The sequence below is a fragment of the Rhamphochromis longiceps genome, linkage group LG17, assembly GCF_057381845.1.
Source record: "Rhamphochromis longiceps isolate RC_006_pf linkage group LG17, R_longiceps_female_GT1.1, whole genome shotgun sequence".
NCBI lineage: Eukaryota > Metazoa > Chordata > Actinopteri > Cichliformes > Cichlidae > Rhamphochromis > Rhamphochromis longiceps.
In genome coordinates this window covers 41554398-41572360 of record NC_140573.1, presented here as the reverse complement: position 1 = coordinate 41572360, position 17963 = coordinate 41554398, and the positions used below count along the sequence as shown (strand labels likewise).

Below are 17963 nucleotides of genomic sequence, written 5' to 3'. Positions count from 1 at the left end.
AGCGCCTCTTCTTTCTCAGGAGACTGAAAAGATTCGGCATGAGCCCCCGCATCCTCAGGACCTTCTATCGCTGTGCCATTGAGAGCACTGGATGCATCACCACCTGGTACGGCAACAGCACCGCCTACAACTGCAAAGCTCTACAGCGAGTAGTGCGGTGCTCTGAACGGATAATTGGAGGTGAGCTTCCCTCCCTCCAAGACATCTACAGGAAGCGCTGCCTGAGGAAAGCGGGGAGGATCATCAAGGACTCCAGTCACCCCAGCCATCAACTGTTCAGACTGCTTCCATCAGGAAGGAGGTTCTGCAGCATCCGGTCCCGTACCAGCAGACTGAGAGACAGCTTCTTCCACCAGGCCATCAGACTGCTGAACACGTCATAGACACCTCAGCTTCACTACTGGAACTTCAACATTATGCACTCCACACTGTATATAAATGCCACTTGTTCTGCACATATTCAACTCTGTATATTTTATATATTTTATTATTATTATTATTTTTATTTTTTACTATTTAATTTGTAAAAATGTGTATACACACACACACACACACACACACACACACACACACACACACACACACGTAGGAAAATATTTAGTATACACATCCAGAAATGCATACACTATTATATATTGTACATATATTTATTAGTTTCAGGTTGGCCATTCTTGTATTTTGCTCGTTTGTGTTGTTGTGTTTGCACATCTCTGTTGCTTGTGGGGCTCGCACACAAGAATTTCACTCGCATGTGCTGTGCCAGTGTGCCTGCACATGTGATGTGACAATAAAAGTGATTTGATTTGATTTGATTTGACATTTTATACAGCTGCCATATTCCTGCCCATTTTCAATGATATTTGATTTATATTACTGACAGTATGTTAAACTGGAACAAAGTTACACTGAGTAACTTTGTCTCCAATGACAGAACCTCCCACTGTCAAACACAGCACAGGTGAATCTTTGTAAAGGTGGCTGGAGCCCCACCCCAGCTGTCCCAGAGAGGTGGTGTACACACTGGGCGGCTCTGCTATTATAATAAATATTATTATACAGCTCAGAGTGAAAATGGAAAACGCTGGCACTGATGCCGGCGAGCTGGCTGACTGGTTTCAAAGCCAAAGAGAACACAAAGCCACATCAGCAAAGTTATGATGGCAACAAAACTTTAGATTAAGAACGGAAAAGGAAAAGTTATTACTCAGCTGCCACAAAACACTGAACAAACCCACATAACTCATTGTGTGGCCATAGTTTTGGTAATATGAGTGAACTTGTGAGGTAAACTGAGATACAGCTGTGAGAAAAGTTCACTATTGGTCAGGCGCACCTGGTTATCCCAGAATAAGGAGTCCCTGCAGTAGATGGTGGGGACCTGAGCTCAATATCATGGAGTCTTACACGACAGACAGAAGAAATGAGCCTGAATGTGAAAGCGTTAATTTCTGTGTGCATTCAAGTTGAACCTTGAACCTTTCTCTGGTGGCGTAGATGCTCCGAGATAGCATCCAGCGCAAACTGTGGTGCATTGGTGTTTTTATACAAGTGTGTTAAACTTAGAAGTTAAATTTACTGAACTACTATTTTATTTGAAGGTGGTGAGAATTCAGAGGCTGACCCGACTCATCCACAGCATCAAACACAGGGCAGCAAGCTGAGCGAGCCTTGGACAGGCTGCCAGCTCATCACAAACCTAACAATTAGAGATTTCAGATTTCACATACACACCTAGTGTCAATTTATTATCACCAATTGATGCCACACAGAAAGACAGTCAAGACATTTGAACCCAGCACCTTTGGCAGTGTCAGTGTACACCTGTGTTGTGGCATCACAAGAGATTTTCCTATTAGAAACTTTCTGAATGAGCCAAAAGCACAGAATCAAGCTCCACCTGGTAAAAGGGTGGCTCAGTGAACCAAGAGTGAACTACAGCTTCCTGTGACGGTGCAGTCAAGATCAGGTGATCGTCCCTGTGCGGCTGAGCCAGCCTGTTTTGTGCCCATGTGGAAGATCGAAGAGAACAATACCCCGGCACCTATTATGAGAACCAGTTTCTGTGAAAGAGACAGCTCAGATGAAATTTCTGATTTTGCCAGAGGTGTTGAAACCTCTCGGGTATTTCCTTTCTTGCCTTGAACAAAGAGAGGTCTGTGATGGAGGGGATCCACATTGTGCACAGCCTGGAAGTCCAGGCCCCAGCATCCACTGAGATATGCAGCTCCATTTGCTCTGTTCTGGGTGCGTTTGATATTTGGCAACCTGCAGCGAACACTTTTCCATATGTTTTGTGTTTTTGCACAGGCCTGATATTTCTTTAAAGCTAAGGAGGAGACTCAGGAAGCACAGAAGGAAAAGGGGAGGCATGGAAGGAATCTGACTAGAGCTGACCTCATCATGTTTTCAGATTCAAGTGGAAAAAAATACCAAAAATACCAAGACCACAGTCAGAGATAACTCAACAACATCAGTTTAGTTCAGTAGTTTGGCAAATACATTTATTTGAGCACTTTAAATATAAAACTGCTTATGAAAAATCGTGTTTCTAATGATTTATTAGTCCCATATATAACATTACCTGAGTCACCACCTTTTACTAAACTGGCTCACAGGACGTTTTGAAAGGGACTGATTTTAAACTTCACACTGATGAATGTTTTTTTGGGGGGAAATTCTTAAGATGTATTTATGTAAACCGACATTTATATCCGTATTTAACAGGAGAGAAAGCCGCTATAGCAGGAAGGAAACCTAAAGTTGTTTTTATCATCGGAGTCATAAATGCTTCGAAGTGATATAACCGATAATAAAGTGACTTTTAAGCACAGCTTAAAAAGTATGGGGCGCCGTTTGTAAAGTGAAACATGCTGAAATTAACGGCAACATTTTTCCACATTTAGCTCAAAACAAGTCATTTTTTACAACATTTAGTAAAATATTTGTAACTTTTCATATTTAAAACAGAATTTTAAATGTTAAATATAAATATTATATTTAAATCTAAATGTTAAATCTAAATGCTAAATGTTAAATCTAAATATTTAGATTTAAATCTAAATGTTAAATGTTAAATCTAAATGTTAAATGTTAAATCTAAATCTAAATGTTAAATCTAAATGTTAAATCTAAATGTTAAATCTAAATGTTAAATCTAAATGTTAAATGTTAAATCTAAATGTTAAATGTTAAATCTAAATGTTAAATCTAAATGTTAAATGTTAAATCTAAATGTTAAATGTTAAATCTAAATGTTAAATCTAAATGTTAAATCTAAATGTTAAATCTAAATCTAAATGTTAAATCTAAATGTTAAATCTAAATGTTAAATCTAAATGTTAAATGTTAAATCTAAATGTTAAATGTTAAATCTAAATGTTAAATGTTAAATCTAAATGTTAAATGTTAAATCTAAATATTATATTTAAATCTAAATCTAAATGTTAAATCTAAATGTTTAGGCTAACATGCAAATTTATTGCACGGATCAGCGGAAATACCAAAATAAAAGCTTTCCGAAAACCTCCTGTGCAAAAGTGTGCCGGTAGTGGTCAGACACGTTCTCACTCCCAAAGCGTAATAATTTTCGCTAGGTGACAAATTGTCAACATTTTATGCTTTCGGGTACCCAACACGTTCCTAAATTACGGCATCGGAAAAAGGAGAGCACATGAGAACCGTTTGGACTCAATCTACACGTTCGTTCATTTTCTAAAGATCGATTTGGAAAACACTATTTTACGTCATTTAACTGCTAGTAAAGGTTAGGAATAAGGTTATAGTTAGATAAGGTTAGGTTTAGGGCTGGAACACATGGCTGGAACGTCTATTATGGCGGGACCGTCATTCCACTGGAATTCAGCCATAACCCGACCATGAGAAAGCACGTCTGGCGATTTAGCTGAAAACATCGGAAGATCCGTTTTGTCGGCCATCCAAAGGTTCAGCAGTAGTGCACTCTTAGCAGCTGCAGTCTCCACTTCACAATCGCTGCAGCACATGTCCAGCAAAATCGCTGGACATGCTGGTAGGCAAGAAGTGAAGCAGCACATGGCGGGGAGAAGTGAGGAGGAGAACAGACACAATGTTGCACCGGAGGTTTTCGGGAAGCTTTTATTTTGGTATTTCCGTTGATCAGTACAATAAATTTGCATATTAGCCTAAACATTTAGATTTAACATTTAACATTTAGCATTTAGATTTAACTATAACATTTAGATTTAACTATAACATTTAGATTTAACATTTAGATTTAGATTTAACATTTAGATTTAACATTTGATGAAAAGTTACAAATATTTTACTAAATGTTGTAAAAAACAATTACTCGGAAAAAAAAAACATGTTTTTGTAAGGTTTTGAGCTAAATGTGGAAAAATGTTGCCGTTAATTTCAGCATGTTTCACTTTACAAACGGCGCCCCATAAAAAAGCTCAAACAAAAGGTGACCTGTAGTTTGGTAACAGCAGGTGTCTCTCTTTCAATTTACTTAAAAATTATGTTTTTGGTTTTACATTTATGCTTTTAAATCAGTTTGATCTTACATGCTGTGAGCAACCGATCATTTGAGCTGAAGTTCCTCCGAAAACATGATGATGATGATGAAGGAAGGAAGGAAATAGAGGACATGGGCCCACCGAGGAGTCTGTTCTTGAAACACAAACGCGCAAAGTCCTTTAAATGTTTTTTTAAATATCAAACCAACTGAAAAATGTACCTTAAGAAACTTTTTAAAAGAAGTTCTATATATATAGGATATTTAATTATTACCATGAGGATATTATGATGCTTCCATTACCAATATGTTCGGACATGTCCTAATGTAAGTTATTACCTCTGTACTGTACTGAATATACCCATCATTACTAATTATAATCACTGGCATAATGTTTGTGGCAGAATATAGAGATCACTCCCAAAATGACCGAGAGCCGCCGGTCATGCGTCCAGCGGATGCCATGTTTTCCTCTTACCGTGCCCGACGCCCGCTGTCCTGGTGTGGCCCGTATCCAATCAGAGGTACGCACACTCCGTTGAGCTTCTTGGCCAATCAGCTGTCACACACACCTGCCTAACTGCGCTGTGATCGCAGGTTAACCAGTAACCCACACGGTCCCGCCGGGTAACAAACCCGCCTGCAGACTAACAAAGATCAGCAGGCACACAAACTGCTCCACGGTGACTCCTGTGATAAAACTTTGCTTTATTCACAATTAGAGATCTGTCGTTGTCATATTTACAAATACATAATGCAAGTAGGTACACTAAGAGACGGAGAGCAGAATTTACATCGGTCGACCCCGCCCTCTCCAGAAAAACAAAACAAAACCTGAATTATAAAATTAATAAACGCAGTGATTTTGCAAAGCCAGGTCCCCACCCAACTTTTCAAAGAGTGACTTCAGGGCCTAAAGGGGGGAGTCTTGGATCAGCGCACCTGATCACCCCGAGTCACACCTTTGTTCCGTGTTTGGGTTGCTGTCGCGCGCGCTGTCTAATGAAGCCACGTTTACGACGACACTAAAGACAGCTGGCTCCTCTGACGTCACCTGGCGGGTTATTTAAGCACATTTGTCTCCGAAACCTGCTCAGACACACATTTATCTCCCCTTTTAAAATAAATCACTAAACTGAGAAGGTAAAACATTAATTCATTAGAAGCTCGACTTGTGGGGTCGATCCAAGTGTGTCGCGTGACTTTAAATACATCCCGAGGTTGTTTGGTTTCAATGAAAACATTAAATCTTCAGCATCCCGTAAACTTCTTTGACACCACCCACATTAATGAGCGAGATCACCATTTGTAAACCGAAACTGTGACGTGTCGTGCCTTTCACTTCGTCATCAATCACATGATCAGCCCTGTGCGACAACAATCATACCGGTAGGAAGGCTCGATCGTGTCCTTAAAGGAGCAGGCCACCGATTCGTGACAGCAAGACGGCTCATCAAAACCAAAAACAGGTTACACTGATTACAGCAGGGGCTGGAGCTGTGAAGAAAATGAAAGCTGCTGAACAGATGCATTGTGGGGGTTTTCACAAATCTAGAGGAATTTCAACTTGTTCCCCTCCTCCTCTCTCACTTTTACAGGAAATGCAACGTAAAAATTAAAAGGAAAATCTTTCTGATAATCTTCAAAGCTGTTGGAGAAATGTTTGGCACCGATGTACACTGAGGCAGCAGGCCGTCAGACGAACAAAAGGTATTAAAGGGCTACATGAAACAGGGGCTGATGGGAAACATGATAAAACGCACACAAAAAAAATGTAATTTTTTTCTGTCAAGTACAGTTTGATCGAAAACAGCAGCCCAGACCTCGTGTACCCTTTAAACGAGTTAACCTCACTACCCATCTGTGACCTCCAGATGAAAGTGAACAGCGGGTCAGACAGATGTGGGTTGTTGCGTCTCGCTGAGGTGGCACAGCACACACGCCAAACCGCCACCACTGTACAGATGTGGCGTTACAGCAGGAGAGAGAAGGATGTATACTGACCTATACGTGACTGACAGGATGTGCACACAGTCATCTGCTTGCAAAACCTCCAGATTTGGGAAAAAAATACAAACACACATGCGCACACACACACAGAGTAATCCAGTGAGCATTAGGGTCAGATTAGATAAAATGTCATTGCGGGACACTCACTTGAGCTTTAAACATTTTACTTAGAAAGGCACAAACTATGATTTCCTGGTAAATTATTTTTGATGTAAGAAATAAAAATCAAAAAAAGACATGTCCTTTTCTTTCATGAGAATCGACAACATTTTTCAGCCATAACTCAAATATAAGCATCATGAAGGACTCTTCCTAGATCAGTCTTTATTAAGTTGTTTCCTTAATTGTTAATTTCAAACCTAAAGTTTTCCACTGTAATTGTTTTTTCCTCCAAAAAGTGCAATAATAATAAGAGAGCTTAATATCGGTTCCTCTCATTCTTCCACAGTACCTGAGGCCAGTGACTGTGCTACAAAGTCCGCGTCGACAGACGAAACAAAATAGAAGGAAGCCAGAGTGAGGAAAGAATTGAACTCCAGAACACTACAACATAAAAATAAGTTTTCAATGCAGGGATTTGACTTTGAAAACTGAGGATTCACTTACAAAAGAAACAAAAAACAAAAAGAGGAAGAAAAAATGCATAAAAATCCTCCAGACTGATTTATAGATGAAACGCTTCCTGTGTCGCTCAGATTTAACATCAGCATAGTTCACCTTTTCCTCTTTCACCTTGATCCCAAAAAAGACACACCAAAGAAAATAAAATTAACATTTTCCTAATAAAGGAGCAGATTTCTTGCACTCGAACCACTTGAATGGTTTCCCCTGATCAACAGCTGACTGTTCGAACAACACACGTTCTTTATGGAATCTAGAATACAACAACTGTTTCAAACAGCATCTTTTTTCATATTCACGCCACGGTATTCGAGTTTCATTGTTACAGCTTTTTTTTGTTTGTTTTCTTTAAACGTTTTTCTCGAGCCCCTCCCCCTCACGTGGTGATGCAGGTTTGTTTATTTTTCATCTGTAAAGGAATTGAAAGTCTGTGGAGTCGCTGTGACTGCAACGTTCCTGTCACTCGCTGGGATCGAGAGAGAGAGAGAGAGAGAGAGAGAACTCAAGCGGGGAGGTACATGTGACAGCGGGGAATGAGGTGAAAGGAGTAAGGAGGTGGTGGGGGGGGGGGGGTAGCTGGAAAGAGATAATGGGCGGTGGGGGGGTCTGTGTAGTTGCTTCCATTTAAAACTTGACCGTGACCACAATGTTTCAAGTTCTCTCTGTTCTCTTCTTTCACTTGTGCCTCTGGAGCGCTTTCCTCTTTCTCCTTTTGAAGAAGCAACAGCACCTGCACAAACACAGAGGCATGGCTTCCTTTAGAAAAGCAGGTATTTACACACATGTAGATACTGGTACATAGCACGGCCTGTGAGGGTTGGGGTTCAGCAGCCAGTTCTAATCTGGCTTCCTTTCTTTTAACCATTTCACTTACTGTAATCTCATCATTTGTCTTCATAATAGTTATAAATGAATTAAGGAAGTCGTGGACTTTTAATAACTCAGTTGTTCATGTTTGAAACTACAAATATTTCTTTTGGGGGATCATCTTTGAGGATCATCCACGGCACCTAATCCACTCGACTCCGCTCGGTCTTTAGGGTTTTCCACTAGGCGGCAGCGTCAGGTACCAGGTGCTTTTTTAGCGTCATCCACATGAGCCGAGTTGAGCCAAAAAATGTGACATCAACAGACTCCATTCCCCTCTGTCGAGCCGCCTTGCTACAGCAACCCCACCCACACTGGGGTGGTACACAACTGTAGCGGAAAACGACCAAAACCCAGTAAGAAAAAGTCGAGTCAAGCTGAGTAGGTGCAAATGAAAAAGACTCGCATAGCTCAACTATGACGATGGTAATCTAGCTGGTCGCCTATTTAAGCTTAACTAGAGCTAGCAAAGTTGTGGGCTGTGAATCGCGTAGAAAAAAGACAACATGAAGAATGTTTCAGAAAGATAAGATGATGTAACTGCTTCTAAATTAAACGAGCCATATTCATTTAAACATTTCTGAGCATTAAAAGAGGCTGTTGTGTTGTTTTTAACTAATATGTATATAACAGCCTAGTCTTTTGTTTTTTGAGTGTGGTCTCATGAATTACTGACACACAGCTGAGTCACAGTAAATAAAGGAGTTTTAAAGTAAGTCTAACCTGCTTCACTACACTTACAGTTATATTCTTTATGTGCAACAGTTAAAATGTTCCCCTCCCTGCTGGTGAACTTTAAGTCCCATTGATAACATTCCTACTGTGCCTCAGCTGCTACTGCTCAACATACACAGAGATATGACAGTGACACACTCATACTTGATGTTTTAGTCAGGCTTAGAACAGACGCTGGCGTATTTACAGCAGGTAATAGCTCCAATATTTGATCGTCAGAGAGAAAATCTGATTTCTTCTTTATATAGTTATAATAGGTTAAAACGGTGTATATAAATGCACTGCTGTGTTCCTATGTAAACAAACCTAACTTAACTGAAGTAGGAAGCATGGAAACAATATTTAAAGTAGCACAAAGTGCAGCTTGTTACTGTGACTAAGTCACTGCCTGTACTCAAAAGGCTTCTACACGGAGGAGCTAACAACAAGGAACACAAAACAATTTAGATGCTTTTCAGCACCAATTTTGGATTTGGACTTATTGGACAGCACTGAAAAAGAAAAGCATGTGTTTTCTGTGTGTGAATGTGAGGATCCCCCCATACTTGGTTTCATCAGGTACGTCAACCTCGGTGGGAGCGGTGATGGGAGCGTTGGAGTGTCCGGCTGTGGGATCATCAGTGTTCAGCTCGCCATTTGTTGAGCTCATCACCTGCACCATTAGAGAAGGACACCAGACTGAATCCAGTTGATGAACATTCACAGGATCAAATAAATGCACCTTGACTATCACAAGTTATCCGCCCTCTCAGGTAAGAAAACAGTTATGCAAGTAACCCAGGATGAGCCAGCTAAAGCCAACAAAGTTTAAAGGACAGGTTCACACTGTTCATTTCTGTCTTCAAACACAAATAAGGCACCGAACAAGTATTGAAAACGATTTTCCTCGCTGTGATCATTTCTCCTGCTTTTTGAGGCTGGTAAGAAATCCTTTCCTTTGTTTTTACTCCAAAATCTCTTCTTGTTGCTAAAGTCAGTTTGAAACACACTGAAAAAAAAAACAGCTGATGGACAGCTGAACAAGAGAAAGGAAAACTGCAAGGAAAACTTGATATGTGAATAAGATTGCAAGACAAGAACGTGAACCAATCCTCTAAATACTGCAATTCTATTAGCCGACACTGGGTGGCGCTTGTGCACCACATTTTCTGCAGAGACTTATTTCCGGTGACACAGTTTACACACTGAAAACAGCAAAAACACAAAGAACTATTATAGAATAAATGTACAAAAATAGACCTTTTAGTGTTTCTATTATATTATTATTATTATAAGATACTGCTGGATGTCATCTTTGGATGGCCTTGGATGCAAGCAGCCTAGAAGCAGACCGACAGCAGTGACACACAGGATTCACACAGTCTGATTCGAGCACAGAGTCGAGACAGAGCATCTAACGGGCAGGCAGTGTGAAGTCAGTGAGAGAGAGGGGAGGGGGGGGGTCAGACACACAGACAAACCTATATGGCCTCATGCATGAGCCATCAAAGCAGCAGCTGTAGCAGCAGCAGTACCTGAACAGAGCCCCCCAGCCGCTCAGCTGTGAGGTGCGACCCCAGAGTCTCCTTATTGGTCACGGGAGTGGGCTGAGACTCACTTCCTTTGGGCTCAGGCGACTTGACGCAAAGAGCAAAAAGGGTTGAGGCAGGTGGGTGTGAGGTGGTGAGAAGGGAGAGGGGGGTGAAGAAGTTTGTGGGGGTTATGGGTCAGGGGGTGAGGGAATGAAGAGTGAGGGAAAGGCAATGTGGTTGAAGGGGGTGAGGGCAGAAATGTGGAAGGACAATGAGAGGAGTTGGGGAGGGGGGGTGGATTAAAAAAAAAGAAAAGAAAAACAAAAATTATAGAAGACATCTCCCAAGCAGAAGCAGGCTTGTTAAGACGAACTATGTTAATAGAGGAGTAGAGGGAAGCAAAAATTTATGTGAAGCACAGATCGACACTCTAGTAAAATCATGCAGGAGTAAAAGAAAACAGCCTTGATGGGCTCAGCTGGCACCGCTGAGCAACAGCGTCATCACGTCATCAGACTCTCTGAACTTAGCTGTGGACTCGGGTTTACAGTACAGCAGTTCTTACACTCTGCTTTCACTGACCTAAAAAATATATGTACAAATATGACATTTGGCTACAGATGCTCACAGCCAGCACTTTCTATTGATACGCTGTTTTAAGCAGGATGTTAAAGCTTTACAGTCATTACTGTACATGGTGCAGAAGGCCGTGCGCTGCGAGCTTAAAAGGTGGAACGTTATCGCCGAGCCAATCGCATTAAATACAGAGTAATAAAAAGAGGCTAGAGTCCACAGAAACAAGTCAATCATAAAGTCAAACGGATTCCTTGTACAGCTTTACTGGAACCGATGAGTCAGACTCACCAAGTACAACTTCATGATCAGGAAAATTATTTGTTATCACTGGTTATATTTTATAGATTTTTTTGGCATAATAAAACCAATCAATCATTATCCTATCATTAACATTATATAAAAACAAAAGAAACAAGGCTCGGATAGCATGCTATTAACAACAAAAAGTCTACACTTTGTCACAGACTAAGCAAATAAAAACGGATGACAAATTAAAGGAAAAACATGAACCCCTGATTGCCACAGTGAGGTGATCTGGTGACTCCGGCATCTCCCACCTGGTATGGGCCCACTTTTCAATTCTATTCAATTTTATTTATACAGCTTAAGGCGCTTTATATTGTAAGGTAGATCCTGCAATAATAGATACAGAGAAAAACCCAACAGTCATATGACCCCCTATGAGCAGCACTTTGGCGACAGTGGGAAGGAAAAACTCCCTTTTAACAGGAAGAAACCTCCAGCAGAACCAGGCTCGGGGGGGGGGCAGCTGGGGTGAGAGAAGGAGCCTAAAGGGATGTTTGACTGCTCATCGATACAATGCTGTGCTGAGTGGTTGCATTTAGCCAATGGTTGCACATTTCTGTTCTGACAGGAGTGATCTCTTCCAGGATAGTCACCGATTGGTTTGGTGATTATGCAAATAGTGTGAATCATATGCTATGGCCCCAAAAGTCAGGAGATAGCCCAGGTGAACACCAACGGCACATTTTGAGCTTGGCTGTAAGACGGTGCTCTCCGCCGGCGCTGTGCTCAAACCCTCCGGAGAGTTCAAGAGGTGGTGTCCTGGCAGCTCGTCACCTTCCTAAAGTTTGGATTTTTTTTTTTCCATTTATTTGTCACTCGTCTGTACTTTGTCATTACTGGTGTGAACAATGCAATTTGCATTTTCAACTCATGCATGCAATGACTGAGCTTAGCGTGGCAAGGTGTGAAGAATTAATCCAAGTCAAAAACGATGCTTTGTTTCACAGCTGGAGAGTCTGCCTCGTAACGGCACGTGCCCGTTCATTTGCTACAAAGGCATTCGTTTTGTTTTTACTTTACGGACTTTGTGGGGAGACGGGCGTCACTGCCGACCAGTCAGACTGTAGACGCGAACAGGAAGTTGCTTACATTTGGAAACAACGAGAGTGACCTCGAGGATAAACCTGACTGGTTTGGGTGGTCACCCAAGCAACTATATTGGTAGGCGGGAGTGGTGATTGTTGTGTCTTAATGTTGTTGCTGATAACCTCACCGGGTTTTTGGTCTGCTGTTGTGCTTTGTCTCTGCTGTTGGGCTGCACGGGCGTGTCACTGGGGATGGGGCCTATCGGTGTGGGCTGCAAGGCAAACGAACAAAAGCACAAACAAAACAACCTTAGTGAGAAATTTTTAAAAACAACAAACAAAAATAAATAATGTTAATGCCCACGTGATGAGAGACGCTTTTGGCAATTTGGTAATCGGGTTTGCAAAAATAATTAGCTTTGCGTTATTAAGAAATAATTACAGTTAGAGCAACAATATAAACTGATTGATGATGCTAGCAGAGGTCAGGTGGGTTCAGTGAAAGGCACTCACGAGCGATTTGCCGACCCAGTCGTATTCATAGTCGAAGACATAGCCGTTCCTATCAAACAGATCGGTGAAGAGCTTCCTCAAGTAATCGTAATCCGGCTTCTCAAAGAAATCCAGCCTCCTCACATAGCGCAGGTAGGTGGCCATCTCTTCTGTACCAAAAGATATATACTGTGAAATCCACACCACTTTCATTTAAAATAAATAAACCCGAAAGGAGGAAAATAGCGCTCTACTGACCAGGGAAACTTTCACAAAGGACTTCAATCGGCGTTGCTCGCTTGGTGTCTCCAATTTTCTGATACCTCTCCTTCAGGGTGTCGGCCTGCAGGGGAAACAAGTTTAAATGTTTACTGTACTATAAATCCTACTCTAATCTAAATATGAGCACATGTGCTGCTGCTTGAGGCGTCCATGAACATGTCCAATATTCAAAACAGACAGATTCTCAAGTCGTGATATCACATGTGCAGCGCCTGCATTTGTGCCGCGGCTCTTTGGACTCACAGAAGTTTTGCCACATGTCATGTCGATATCAGTACTTTGCAACATCGTCTCAGCTGTAGATATCTGTTGGTGTGGGGAAAGAAATCCCACAAATCTAGGGCAACCTGTCGCTGACCTCCTCACTGGCACAGGAAAGGCTTCTCAGCTGTTATTTAATTTTCTATCACACATGATGGGATGTTCTTCTGCTCTAAACCAACCAGATCCCCTCCAACCCTTCAGGGTGGTATAGTTTTACACTCCATACAGGGGGTCAGCACAACTCTGTGCGAGTTCCTTAGCTGCCAATATATTGATCGATAAGCTTCAGCGGATTTTCAAGCTCACTCTCCTGTTGTGTGTTTGTGTTGGCCAGAGCTATCCAACATCCCCCACATTTATACATCCCTCACATTCATCCACCAAGAGCTTCCACCCACATAGCAAATGTTCAGATGAGTTGTCTTGTCTTCTAGTCTGTTCTGTGTACACCTTTGATACCGATGCCTTCAAAAAGCAACCACAGCAGCTCTGCAGCCTGCTGAAACCGGCCCTTGAGACACCTGCGACTGTGGCCGTGCTCCTTAGTCATGTAAGCTTTTTCTCACAGCTCTTAAGCTGCAAAACAAGGTGCAGAAGGTGGTTTCCTGTCGCATCTGATTGTTTGTGCAGAAAAAGGTGTGTAAATTCAACAGAAAAATAAAGAGACAATATTTTAAGTATCCAACTGTGCCAATTTAACTGTTTCTCAGTGTTTCAGTTTCTAAAAAGAGAGACCTTAAAATGTCACCAGTCTGAGAGGATGCTAAAGTTGAGTGGGCGTCAAGTATCAAAAAAGAAACCGCTACGCCACGCATCGAGTGGATTACAAGACAAGCGTTATATCAGCATGAGGCAAATTGCTGCAGTACCTTTAGGCCTTGCCAGGGAAGGCTGCCTCGAAGGAAGTACATGAACATGTGACCCAAGGCCTCCAAATCGTCCCTTCTGCTTTGTTCTGGAAGTACAAGATCAGGATGAAAATGAGGTTAGCTGTGATAAACAAATGCATTTTATAACCAGCTGGCAAGACTAACAGTGGCTTCAAAGAAACAAAGCACGAGTCCACTGTTCCCGTCTTAAAAACATCTTATCGAGCCTCAACATGAAGATGGCCAATCGTGCGTCACGAAGAAGCAGCAGACTCAGCTTCTCACGGCAACTACTGATTAAGGCAACAAACCGATCAATGTTCAAGTTCAACACACTGAGATCTATCCTTATCAGGCTTCATGTACACCAACAATGGCAATCACGCTAGGCGGTCACATGAAGGTTGTTATCAATGCGATAACCACCAGCCAGTCCAGGGTTTAACAATCTATTCACATATTTATATAAAATAGGCATTGCTGGCAGCATGTGCCCAAAAGAGGACAAGAGTACTAGCAGCAGATTTTACAGAGGCTAATAACTTTCTAAAAGCACAAACATATCGTCAATTTTTTTTATTGACGTCATGGCTATTTTTGTTTTCAACTCTTCTGTAGAAATGACCACGTTTGTAACACGGAAAACTCTGGTTTAAACCTACAGTTACCATGCTAGGCCCGTAATGCTGCTTTGTGCTACAGGACTATGAGGTTACTGGTTAAAATGCTTCAAAATAACCCAGAAACGAAACAAGACATCAGAAAAATATGATTCATTTAACAATCCTAAAGCATCCCTGGTTATCTCGCATATCACCAACATTCAGGTAACACCCAGTGACTAAACAGATAACAGTATGTAAAAATCAGGTTAATGCCATTTGTTTGCAATGCTGCATTTGTGAGCAAACCAGTTAGGACATTCACATTATACTAAATATTCATGCAAATAAAGTTTGAATATGCAAATGTAGACAGCTAATCAACCCACAGGTGTATTCCTGAGACTTTCTTACCCTTTCCCAGGTGTGTGTTAATGCTCATGTAGCGTGCCGTCCCAGTCAGACTCTTGTGCTCCCGATAGGGGATGTGTTTTTTGGTCTCGGGGTCTATGTATTCTTTGGCCAGACCAAAGTCAATGATGTGGATGGTGTGCTGCCTCTTGCTTCCTGGCCGCCCAACAAGAAAGTTTTCAGGCTTCACGTCTCTGTAGATCAGACTCTTGGTGTGGACATACTCCATCCGTGTTATCTAGGTGAACGATCGGTGTTAGCATTTGAAGTTTTAATCGCTTTGCAAGCTGAACAGTTTCCAAACATGAAAACTCAAAGCAGTTTATGCAAAACGCGATAAAAAGAAAGCCTGCCCATTAAAAATGTTAACGGCAGCCAAACCAAAGACAAAACTGCAACAGCACAGCAAGCATGTCCACCTCAGCAGAGGCTTAGAACATGAAAACATCCCAAACCCAAGCACATGTATGTTTACTCAATTTTTTTTTTTAATTTGAATGAAAAAAAAGAGTAAATGCTACATGCACAGGCTTCTCTCATACTCTCATGTTGTGGCTGATGATGCTCATGTAATATCTTACCACTGTCATCTTATATCGACTAAGATTTTAACACCGAATTCAAACACAAAGTAAGTTTGGAACTAGATACTACAGAACTTGGTACTCGTCTCTACTCTGTTTCTAGCTGCAGTGATAATGGAGCCATCTTCCAGGCAAACCCTTTAATAAACTAAAATTCAGACTTTCTGGTATTTACCCACTGAGTTCAGAGTCAGGTTGAGGGGTCAGTAAACCTGCCCTCTGGAACAAGCCGCTAACGACAACATTTGTATTCACAGTTGCACTATGAATAACTTTCTGGGAAGCCTGATGTCACCAAAGCAAGCTCCTCTGAACATATGCTCACTCCTCTCCCACTTTAGGCCTTACCAGCTGTATGGCTATCATGAGGACGGTCTTGAGGGAGAAGGTGCGGTCACAGAGGTCAAACAGGTCCTCTAGACTGGGCCCAAGCAGCTCCAGCACCATGGCATTGTATTTCCCACAAGGACCAAAGTAGTACACCTGAGGGATTCCCTCTGTGGAGACACAATAACAAAGTTAGTGAGACTTTTTAGATTTTGCCTTATAAATTAATTGACTGAAACACAGTTATTGATAATCGGCTTTGCATAATCACTTTTGAGACTTTTATTTTCACTGTGTTACTAAGTCAGAGTTTGTTACACCATTGGTTCCTGGTAGGCCAGCACATGCTGTCAGTGTTGTAGTCAGTCACAACAACTGTAAACAACAGCAGTGAAAACACGATGTTTTAAGTGTTAACATAAATTAAGTGCTTAATTGTTAATTAACAAAGTGCTTTGTGTGCTGAATTATGGTGCTGGTTTGTTGATAAGAAAGAGTGGGGCAAACTTTTATTTCCTCAACAGGTTTTTCAGAAACAGGAGTGGCTTAGTGCTTTCTTTGTCCTCTGAAGCAGGATTAAAGGGAAAGGTGTCAGCGCCCAACCAACAACTGTACAAAGCCTTTGTTACCAGAAACTGCCACACCCATCATAGTCTGTGTATAGGACGACTTCTAAAGAATGTGGAAGGATCAACCCGGCAGTATTTACCTTCTTTAAATATATCAGCGTTTTGACAGTGGAACTTCTGGGGGCGTGGCAAAACTGTTACGAAAACACCCCCTCCCCTGGAATAATCAGGAACAGTAAAGTCTTGCTTCATTTTTCAAAAATACAAGTGCATCTGAAAACCACCAGGAAAGATTCAAATCTCTTAAAATCAACTGCAGTTTGTGTAAATGTTACACAGTAAAGTATTTTGGCCTGAGGCTGCAGTTTCCACACGCTTTATTCTGACGACGACAACAACTGAGACCAGGGAGGATCCAGATTTATCATTTCTTTATAGTGGTTAATCCACCATCATGCACAAGCTCTTTCACCAAAATTATATTTTTAATCCTAAATATAATTATTGTTCTTATTTGTGAATTTTCAAATTGACCATTATACAAAAAAAGTTAAAAAAAAAAAAAAAAAAAGTTAAGTGTACCTGTTTTGTTTTTTTTCACTAAGATACCAAATTACAGGTCTTTACTTGCATTGCTAAGATGAAAAATTTGTTTTAGTGATTGAACATTAGGCTTCTTTGTGTGGGCTAAAATTTGGGTTAACAATATACTCATTTTCCTATTTGTTTATTTATTTATTACAAAAGCACAAGAACAGACTTGCTTATCTGAACAGATTTTCTTTTCCAGTCTTATAACCTTTTTGTAGTCATGAGCAGGGCTTTTGAGCCAAAGCTACAAAGTTTGCAGCTTAATGATCAATTCATGGTACCACATTTGTGTCCATTTGCATAGCTATTTGACTACGCAGAGAGAAAGATCACAGGTATGCGACCTACACAAATGTGCTTGTGTCCAGACTTCTAAAAACCTACAGGGACGATGCTGTGCATAGATTAAATGCTGATTTGCTGAAAAGGAAAGGGAGTGACAGCAGAGATGACCAAATGGAAAATAAACATAGATATCAGTTCTCTTATAGGTTATAACTACAGTACTCTGCAGTGTGGAAGAGCCACCCACAGAATGATTGTTTGACACATGTCTGACGGGGCGGTAAACAGCTACAAAATGTAGGCGATGGTCTGCAAAGCTGTGCACAGGACTGACGTACAGATTCGCACACGTGTGTTTCAGGATTTAATGCTGTTGTTTCTCCTTCACTTTGAATTTGGTGAACGTTGCTGAACAGAGCTGAGGATCCATCCATTAAAATATGCCTTTAAACCACAACAGTGATCTTCCCACCAGATTTGCATAAAAATAAAGAGTAAAATACTAAAAGAATGATCAAGCTCTAACATACAAATCTAAGAA

At 41.1% G+C, this 17963-nt stretch overlaps 1 protein-coding gene across 4 annotated transcripts in view; it reads right to left on the bottom strand.

Moving 5' to 3' along the window:
• Nucleotides 1-5036: 5036 nt before the first annotated feature.
• Nucleotides 5037-17963, bottom strand: part of csnk1g2b (casein kinase 1, gamma 2b) — a 42479-nt gene continuing 29552 nt past the window's right edge. For 2 of the 4 annotated variants that reach the window (XM_085387120.1, XM_085387121.1), the window contains exons 4-11: nucleotides 15999-16147; nucleotides 15070-15304; nucleotides 14054-14139; nucleotides 12897-12981; nucleotides 12660-12808; nucleotides 12335-12418; nucleotides 9274-9380; nucleotides 5055-7856 (exon numbers count right to left, since the gene is read on the bottom strand). In XM_085387120.1, coding sequence (XP_085243246.1) covers nucleotides 7802-7856; nucleotides 9274-9380; nucleotides 12335-12418; nucleotides 12660-12808; nucleotides 12897-12981; nucleotides 14054-14139; nucleotides 15070-15304; nucleotides 15999-16147 — 950 coding nt within the window. In that variant the 3' untranslated portion in view covers nucleotides 5055-7801. Of the gene's footprint in view, nucleotides 7857-9273; nucleotides 9381-10242; nucleotides 10345-12334; nucleotides 12419-12659; nucleotides 12809-12896; nucleotides 12982-14053; nucleotides 14140-15069; nucleotides 15305-15998; nucleotides 16148-17963 lie in introns of all 4 variants that reach the window. The other 2 variants (XM_085387123.1, XM_085387122.1) reach the window with 2 other exon arrangements.